The sequence below is a fragment of the Nicotiana tabacum genome, chromosome 18, assembly GCF_000715075.1.
Source record: "Nicotiana tabacum cultivar K326 chromosome 18, ASM71507v2, whole genome shotgun sequence".
Classification (NCBI taxonomy): Eukaryota; Viridiplantae; Streptophyta; class Magnoliopsida; order Solanales; family Solanaceae; genus Nicotiana; species Nicotiana tabacum.
In genome coordinates, this window is record NC_134097.1 from 70,074,194 (window position 1) to 70,084,075 (window position 9,882).

At 39.4% G+C, this 9,882-nt stretch overlaps 1 protein-coding gene across 1 annotated transcript; it reads left to right on the forward strand.

The window, feature by feature from the left end:
* Positions 1-2,030: 2,030 nt before the first annotated feature.
* Positions 2,031-8,459, forward strand: LOC142172914 (uncharacterized). The gene is made up of 2 exons (XM_075236972.1): positions 2,031-2,742; positions 6,205-8,459. Exon 2 carries the CDS (start codon positions 6,211-6,213, stop codon positions 7,510-7,512), a length of 1,302 nt encoding a protein of 433 aa, XP_075093073.1. The 5' UTR covers positions 2,031-2,742; positions 6,205-6,210; the 3' UTR covers positions 7,513-8,459.
* Positions 8,460-9,882: the final 1,423 nt, after the last annotated feature.

Sequence of the window (9,882 nt, forward strand, 5' to 3'; positions counted from 1 at the left end):
TCTCCTTTACTAATGTTCTATGTAAAGTAGTTGGCTATCTATAAGTGACCTGATTCTGTATTAATTCTGTGGTTCCTTAACCCTTTATCATGCTGCTGATTTTGTACTTAAGTTCTCCTATAACTATGTGTTTACCTTGTGACCTATGTGTCCCCAAATCCCTTAACCCCCTGTTTGTGGTTGCTGAACCTGCTTTGGTTCTATGATCTCTGGCTGTGTATAAACCTGTTTTGGGGGTGCTGTGTTTGGACTGTTGTTTACTACTCCACTCTCTTTTCAAAACTGTCTCTGATGTCTTTTACAAAACTATTTCAAACAAGTCCCTTTCCAAACTGTTTCCCTACTTAAATCTTTTCAAGCACTCCACATCTACTCTTAGGTTTTAAGTTCTGCCCTTCTAATGTGTGACTGCTTAGGGATCCCTGTGAGATCCCTCTAAACTTTGATACATTAGAGCTAGCCCTTCCACACTGCACTTACTCAACAATGACTATAAAATCTGGATGTGAGCATTGCCCAGGATCCCTTGAGGTCCTTAGGTAACTCTGACACGCCCGAATAATATGAAAGGCTATGAGGCAATCCGGCATTGGAAATTTTCGAAATCTGGGCCTATTGGTAGGCTCCCTATAGAGTAACTTCTTATTTTTCTTATATACTTATGTAATTCATTCGATATTGGCCTGTAATAATTTGTAAACGAATATTGGGGTTTGGATAGTTAAAATGGAAGGGTAGCTATGCATGTTATAGATATAAAAAAGGTTAGAAACCATGCTTTAGGTCTATATTTCCTGTATGTGCAATAGAATCCATGCTCAAAAACATATCATGCATTAGAAACCATACTCTTAGGGCTCATGTATACTGTTTCAGCATCTCATTTTTGACATTCTTATCACTCAGAAATTCTGTTTTAGGATAAAGGGGCATTAAAAACAAAGTTTTCTACTCTTGCACACTTGACATCATGCTCTATAATGTCGTAACCTTTCTATGCATTTATAAATCTTGTTATAGGAAATTCTGCAATCATGCCGTGCATATTAGAAATCCTGCTTTAGGAATTCTGCATATAAATCACTCTACATTTATACGAGCATATTAGATGCCATGCTTTAAGATCTCATTTGTACTTGCTCAGTCACACCTAGAGTAAACTACTGATTACAGAAGAGGTAAAAATAGCTTCACATTCGATTATTCTGTTTAAAATAAGCTGGTATTAATCCATGCATTTTTATAACACTTAGAACCGAATGTTTTTAGGTAAAATAACTCCTTCTTTGTTCTAATGGTTCTGGTAACAATTGTGCATTATCCTACACCTAGACAAGCCTTAGGTAATCCAATTTCTCCTAAGATTGGAAACTGCCCCTTTATGTGTACTACTTGTGAGCACGTGATTTTTGTCCTCTATGAATTACTCCCACAAATTCAAAACAAAATAAATTTTCCCATTATTTGCAATTTCGTAGATTTTTGTAGCATTTTTCGTTAATTGTTTACATTTGTCTGTGCATGTTTATTTTATTTAATTCATGAAAATATAAAAATACACTGCGTTTGCATTTAGGATCTAATTTTGCATTCTTGAATTAATTAGTAATTTAGTGTTTTATAAAAATGGAAAAATCACAAAAAAAAACTTATTTTTGCATTTTTAATTTTTAGTTTCGAATTTTGGTAGTTTTTCTTTAATTTGGTATTTAATTAGTTGTGGTAATTATTATTTAGAGTTAGTTAATTTAATTTGATAGGATAATTTGGATTAGGAGTTAAATTAAGTTTTACTTTATTTTTTGTTTTGTCTTTAAAAAGGGAAAAAGAGGGATTAAAAAAGATTTATTAAAGGGAAAAAGAAAAGGAAAACAAAATTGTTCAAGGGGGTAGTTTAATTGGGTTGGGGATTTCAATCAAGCCCAAATCAGGGCTGAGCCCAAGTAGTATTATCACCCGCCCAGCCCAAATTATCCCATTTACCCGCCCGGATGCCCTTAAACCCTACCCATCTACACAAAAATACACGGACAGTCATACAAAGACCGAAGACCTAAATCCCTAACTCAAACGCGCACTGTTCCTCTTCTCCAAATCGAATCCAGCCCTATTTCAGCCCAAATCCTTGGCGAGTGACTCCACATCCATAACCACGCGTTCTTCCTTCTCTCCTCATCACCATTTCTAACGGTTTCTGACACCGAGGATTCTCCTTCCTTTCACTCGCTCGATTTTGAGATAAGGCACGCGATTGGAAGGTCCTAGGGACGATTCGTTGGATGAGTGTGAGGCATTGGATTGATTTTGTTCAATCCGAGCCCCACATTCATCAGGGGTTCGTTTTTATAAGGGATCAGATCCGATTTTGAAGAGGAGGTAGATTTTGAGAGGAAATTAGGGTTCTAGAGAATAGTCTTCTTCTTCTCTATCGTTCACCTTCATTCTTAGTTTAATTTCAGAAAAGAAAAATACAAAAAAAACATGTTTAGTGTTCTGTGATTCCGTTTTCTTTAATTATTATATAAATTTCGAAATACATAGGTTCTGTCTTTTTATTTCAATCTGGATTTTATTAAAAATGGAGTTCGATTGAGTTCGAGAGTCGGGGTTGATTCGAGTCCGTCGCACTTGCTGCTAAGGCTCAGATTTCAGTATTTGATTTTCCTTTTGAGCTTGTTGCTTAGCTTTCTGCTGTTTGTACCACATTCGAACATCAAGGATAATCGAAATTTCGATTTTCAGGTTCCTCTCTTATCCTTTACTGCTGTCATGTGAATCTAAATGATAAATGTTGAGTCAATCTAATTAGTGTATATTTGAGATGTGGTTTGAATGAGTATATGTTGGATTGTCCCTTAAATGTAGATTTGCTTGGTTTAGTACGAGTTGATTAAGAGCTGACTGATTTGTGATTGCTAAGCAAATCGTAAAGCAGCGATATATCCTGTTGGCTGTTGTTGTGAGTTTTCTTTTGGCTCGATTTGCAGTTTGAGCACGAGATGAATGCTGGAACTCTGATGTTCTGTGATTTTGTTAGCTTAGCTTAATCCATCTAGTTTTCTGAAATCGGCGAGAAGAGGGCCGTAGGATTTTAGCCGTTGATTTTCGTTTCTTCATGTTCTGTTTTGGAAGCTTTTCCATATAAATCGCAAGTTCTTTCAGTTTTCCTCGAACTTGATATTTCTCTGAGAATGCTAAGCCAGTGGTCATGTTTAGAGATCATGTTCAGTGATAGTTTTTATATGTCATTTGTTCCTTTGCTATGGTTGAAACTGATATTCAACAGAGTTATATCCGTAGACTGATTTTGATTGGTTCTCACACAATTGTGCACGTCATGTCTTTTAAAGTTTTAAATCAAACTCATTCAAGACATAGTTGTAGGAATATTGACATGAGGGGGCGGATAATAAACTAAGTTTTGCAGGCTTTGAGAATTCCTGCTAATGGTTAAGTTGGCCTACTAAAATCCATCATGGGATAGTCAATTTTTTTACTCTGTTTGTTTGTTTTTCTCAAAGTTCAGTCAAATGCTTCGTCTAGCTTTCCTCTTACGCAGCTTCCACTATTTCAATATGTGTTCAGTCCCTTATGCTTTGAAATTTGGATTAAGTCTTTAATTTTGGTCACCTGGTAGTTCGATTAGTTTAGATGTTAGGGGGTCGCTCGACCAAGTTATTTGGAATGAGAACATTTTCATGTTTCCAGTTTTTTTTTTGGATTTCAATGGTTTAGGTTGTTTTTCTTGAATACTGAAAGGTATTGTATATGGTAAAATAAGAGTTTCTCTTAGTTTTGGGTAAGTTTGCTACATTTGCATAAAAGTGGAAGTGGATAGCAAAAGAGACATAACGAAATCTAAAGCTTCAGGGATTTCCATCGTCCCTAAAGCTTCACATCCTTCTTACTGATAAAAGCAAGTACATGAGCTTAGCATATTTAAATAGTATGGAAGCAACTTTATATGGAAAAACACTTGTCTTCATTAGTGTCACAGCATCTTGAATGTCAAATCCTACAAAAGAATTGGTGCCAACATACTACTCCAAGCTCAACAGAATGCATTTTTGCTTGCATATTGTCCTTTCGCGTCCTCGTGTGAGAGTAAAATCTTACCCAAGAAAGATTTGAAGAGAGATTTAGTACTCTCATCAGAGTTACCAAAAACAATTCCAGAACACGCTAGATGGCTTTAAGCGCATTCCCGAGCAAGTCAAATTATTGTGATCGTGTACACGATCGCGTGATACGATTACTATTTAAAAAAAAAAAATAATTCGGAGTATGCGTTCGCGCAACTTCGAACAAATTCTCTTAGTATTGACATTGTTTTAATAGGTCACTAATTAAATTTAGTTCATATAGCCCGAGGTGTACCACCCACAATTTAATCATCCATGGCTTTCGTACTAATCTTATGACTTAGAATATAAAAATGACATTTGCTCGTAGTTGCTCTAGACCTGTTTAATATACTATCATGATTGTGGACACGTTCGCGTGACATGATTGTGATTTCTAAAAACAAAACCGGAGTATGCGTTCGCGCAACTTCGGCCAAATTTTCTTAATAATGATAAAGCGTTATTAATTGTCGACACATTTGCGTGACATGATTTTTGACGCGCCAAAAAATGGGTACACGTACGCGTGAACCGTTTTCAAGATAATTTTCTTAATTTAAAAGCATTAAGAGGTGAAAGCACATAGGTTCCAAAATAAGTAAGTAAACAAAGCGACTTTGCTAGAACCGCGGAACTCGGGAGTGCCTAACACCTTCTCCCAGGTTAATAGAATTCCTTACCCGAATTTTTGTGTTCGCAGACCGTAAATAGAGTCAAAGTTCCTCGATTCGGGATTTTAAACCGGTGACTTGGGACACCATAAATTATCCCAAGTGGCGACTTTGAACTTAATAAATAAATAATCCCGTTTCGATTGTCACCTTAAGTTGGAAAAAACTCCCTACATACCCCTTTACGTGGGATGTAGGAAAAAAGGAGGTGTGACAGCTATGGCGATTCTGCTGGGGATTGAACCCAGAATCTCTGGTTCAGGGTTCAAGAACTCGAGCTTGTTATTATGATTTTGATTGGCTTTGTTTATTGTTGATATTACTGTATTTTGTGCACCTTTTATGCTAATTGTTGCCTATTTACCGCTTTGATATTGTTTGAATTGTATATAACTGTCTTTTTACGCTACCCCTCTAAGTCTTCTGAAAATGGTGCACATGTTCGCGTGGCCCGCTTTTTTCATAGAAATTCTACTAAATAGAACGAGTCTGGGCAAGTGACAAGGCTGGGTAGACTTCAGTGCTCCCGGTACGTTGCCCCCTCTTCGGCCCCAATTGTCCGCTCGGGTACCCCAAGTCTAGACCAAAACCCCAAGATTTAAACCTAGAAAACACAGCTTCATGCCAGATCCCTAGTAGGACCGTTTGTTTGCATCATGTGCATTTGGCTCAGGGGACTCAACACAGGGGTTGGGTCCGTCTAGGACAGGTGTGCCCGAAATAACAGACCATCCTGATGCATTTTCTATGTGCTATGTGGAAATTTATTTGTTTTGGCTTGCATGCTGACCGACTAAGGAAAATAAAGCAAAAAGAAAAACCAAGAGTGATGTAGGGAAGGAAATAAAGCCCGGTTCTAAAGAAAACCCCGTTATTTGAAAAACGAAACTCTGCCAAAAATTTTCAAAAAAAGTTATTTCAAAAGAGTCAAACACTGTGTTCTTCCAAATGTGTCAAAACTGACCAAACTACGCAGGTCTGATTCTCACTGGACGTGGGATACGTAGGCAAACCACATAAGGTTCGGCCTTATTTTTGAAAGAAAAAGAAAAAAAAAAGAAAAGAGAGTTAGTGGTCAAGTGAATACAGTCTGGATTTTGGTCAAAATAAGCCGATCCAACTTCGGCAATGTCTTAAACCGTTCTTGCCGAGATAGCCTTAGAGTATTTTTCAATTGTCGAAAGGCTATTTTCGTAAAAGAACGGACAAGTTTGTGAAAGGTCATAAAATAATCCTCCCGGCCTCAAAATTCATGTGAAATTGGGAAGGGGCCACATTTGCAAAAACAGTCACTTGGCTAAAATTGGCATATAGGGGGAGAAATTGTGGTCCTTTGATTTGTTTTTTTCTTCAAAACGTTGTTTACAAAAGGGTCCATTAGAGTCAACCCTAACCATAACCTTCCACAGGAACAAATGAATACCATCCAGGATCCGCCAGAAGTGGTCAGGGAACAGGCTCAGTTGCACTTGCGTATGTGGTGGAATGATCTAGATGAAGATGGTCAGAAATGGGTGAAAAAGCAATTGGGTGCTCTTATAAACATTTTTGAGATCAAACCACGGGAAGATCTGATCAAGGCTTTGGTAACTTTCTGGGATCTTGTCCACAATGTCTTTAGTTTCTCGGATTTTGAGATCACCCCCACTTTGGAGGAAATGGCCAGGTACATTGAATTTGGACGAGATTTGAGGAAGCAACAACTTATATTTCCAAGGGCTCCGTCGGTGCACAAGTTCTTTGACCTCCTGAATATTAGTAAACAGACGAATAAAGAGCGTGTGAGCAACGAGTGTTGTGCTTTCCATTTCTTATACTTCAGGTTCAGGCACTCTGCTGGTTTTGAAACGCATGAAAAGTGTCTGAGCAACAAACAAGATAAGGGCCTTTGGCAAATTTATCGCCAGTTCGCATTTATTATGGCATTCTTGGGGATCATGGTTTTCCTAAATGAGAAAGGAACGGTGGACATTCGTATGGCTAGAATTGCACAAATCCTCACTACCAAGGAAGATCATACACTTGCCCCGTTGGTGCTGGTGGATATTTATCGAGCATTGACTTTATGCAAAGCAGGGGCTCAGTTCGTTGAAGGTTGCAGCATCCTTCTGCAAATGTGGTTGATCGAGCACCTTCGCCATCACCCCAAATTCATGAGTTATGGTTCGATCCCGGGTAACTTCATCACCAGCTACGAGGAGAGGGTAAAGGATTACAACGCACTAGAAGGGTTTGAAGAATGGGTCTCCCACTTGAAAGTTCTTAACGCAGGTCAGGTCGAGTGGACTATAGGATGGCTCCCAAGGATAGAAGCCATATATATGAATGCTACCAAGGGCTACCTGAGGTTAATGGGTGTAAGGAGTATTCAGCCATATGCACCGCAGAGGGTCTTGAGGCAATTGGGAAGGTATCAGATTGTGCCCGAAGATGAAGATCTAAGCACCCAGGTCATAGAGTTACATCCAGAAGCTGCATTTCCCGAGGCTATAGTTCAACATGATTGGAATAGCTGCCGGTACCTAAAAAATGGCACCCAGGTACCAGACATCGCCAAGGGGGAAGTAGATTCAAACTATGCTGCTTGGTTTGAGAAAATGCCTTGTGTAAATAATGAGCCAGATCCCGAGAGGCCCGCCAAAAGGCCTCATGTTCAAGCCTTTGATGATAAAATTCAGGAGAGGTTAGCCTGGGGGGAGAAGGAAAAAGAAATTTAAGGCCACCATCCACGATCTACGAGAAGAGTTGATAAAAGTCACCTTCAACAATGATTTACAGGCACAAGAGGCCGAGGGAGAGAGGAGAAGATTGATGCGAGAAAATGAAGCTCTCAGAGCCCAGGTTCGACAGTTGAAAATTGAAGCCAAGAACCCAGGCTGAAGCAGGAAAGATGAACGGCTCATTTATAACCTTACTCAAAAGGTACGTGACTATGAAAATGACCTGCAGAAAGCTGAGTCTGAACTAGCAAAAGCACAAGCAAGGTTGGCTAAAAGTGCCGAAAAGTGTGCAGCTTTCGTTCAACAGATGAAAGAAAGATATGAAAGAGGGGTCACAGGTTAGGAAAAGGCAATTGGCAACCTCGAGGATGAAATGGCTAAACAACCCAAAAATTTTAAGGCTAAAAGAGAATATTGTTACGCATTAATGGCACGGTTGGAAGAGGACTTGCGGCACTTGCAAGAACAAAACCACGCTGCCACTTAGGTCTTAGAGGCTAAATCCCGTCAGATTGGCCGGCTGTTGCAAGAGAAGGGTATTATGAGAGAGAGAGAGAGTTCGAAGGATTGCTGACTACATTACCATAAAGTGCAGTGCATGTGAGGACATGAAGAGGTCCATGTTTTTCGCCACTATAATGATCTCCATCCGTCAGATAATGGAAGAACTCTATCGGCTTCAAGATGACATGACAAGTAGTCCCACTACAAGACCGGTTGGTGTTCCTAGGGCAGGGTTGGAGGCACTGATGTATTCATGATTTTCATTTGAATCTGTATTTTCTTCTGGAGTCTGTCATTTGTTTTCGAGTCTGTTTGTCTTTTGTTGATAGCTTATTTTGGAGTCTGTATTTCGTCTTTGCATCAGAGTCTGTTAGTTTCTTTTGGAGTCTGTTAGTTTTGAGTCTTTGTAATCAAAACGTTTGCTTTTTATGAAAATTGAAAATCCCAAAATGTTTTATTATTTACTTTCACACTTATCTCCCAGAACTACGCTCGGTCTGATTCATGCGGGGTCATGATACGTAGGCAATCTCCATAGGATTCGACCATAACCAAAAGAGGAAAAAAAAGAAGAAAAAAAAAGAAAAAAAGAGAGGAAAAACAAGAGAGAAAAAGAAAAGATAAGAGAGAAAAATAAGAAAATCAAGAGAAAGAAACAATGGCAAAACAAGAGGGAAATGAGAGGATAAAAACAAAGAAAAAGCAAAGGCCAAAATTAAAAAGAGAGAAAAAGGGGGAAAAGAGAAATTGCAAATGGAAATAAGGAAAAGCCGGGATGACGCAAGTAGCCGATCAAATGTATAATAGAAACGGTTAACTGCTTAGGTACATTCATTACCCAAAATGTGTGGTTACCAATTTGTTAAAGCCCTAATCACTAACAGGGTTGTTGTTGATATACAAGTTCAGGCAGGTGGTTAGTTGACTGGCATTCTAGCAACTCATTCCTACAACACCCGATCAAAAGACAAGCTGAACATAGCCAATCAAGAACTGGAGGCTAGTATTGTTGATCCGTCAAAAGAGGTGGAAAAATTGGATGTTAATACGATGAAGGAAGAGATGTATAAGTTAAGGCAGCAAATGGCTGAAATGTACCAGGCCTGGGCAAAGGGGCATCCACCACCGGTTTATCCCGCCAACCCTGCTTATATCCCACCATCGGCCCAACCTCAGGAGCCTCCCACTGTGAACTCATCTCCAACCTTTCCACTCTACCAATAATGCTATGGTACCACTTCCCATACTTCCCAAGATCCACCACCCAAACAAGTTCCATACCCTCCTCCACCAGACACTCCCGTTTTTGTGGCACATCCACCTGCTGTATTATACCGATCTTCCAGTGAACCTCTATTCCAAACTTACGACAACCAGTATTATCCCCCTAAACCCACCTTCAAAGTTTCGAAACCATATTCTTACACCCCTCATCTTGATCTCCCGGCAGAGACCGAGAAGCCACCCAAAAATCCCGAACATGAGGAGATGATCAGAAAGGTCAAAAGCTTGGAATAATCGTTCAGAGATATGAAGGGGTTGGGAGGTCAAGTAAGTGTGGCCTATAAGTATGTGTGTCTGTTCCTAGATGTTCAGTTACCAGCAGGGTTCAAGATGCCTAAGTTTGATCTGTACGACAGGCATGGTGACCCAGTATCACACTTAAGAGGATTTTGTAGCAAGATGAGGCGGGCAAGCGGAAGAGATGAATTAATGATGGCATATTTTAGCCAAAGTCTGAGCGGATCAACATTGGAATGGTATACTAGACAAGATCACAATAGGTGGTACACATGGGACGATTTAGCCCAAGCCTTCGCCTGCCATTTTCAATACAATCTTGAAATTATCCCAGATTGTTTG

Bases quoted from the DNA above. Each gene is read 5' to 3' on its own strand.
- LOC142172914 (XM_075236972.1), top strand. From the start codon at position 6,211: ATGAATACCATCCAGGATCCGCCAGAAGTGGTCAGGGAACAGGCTCAG.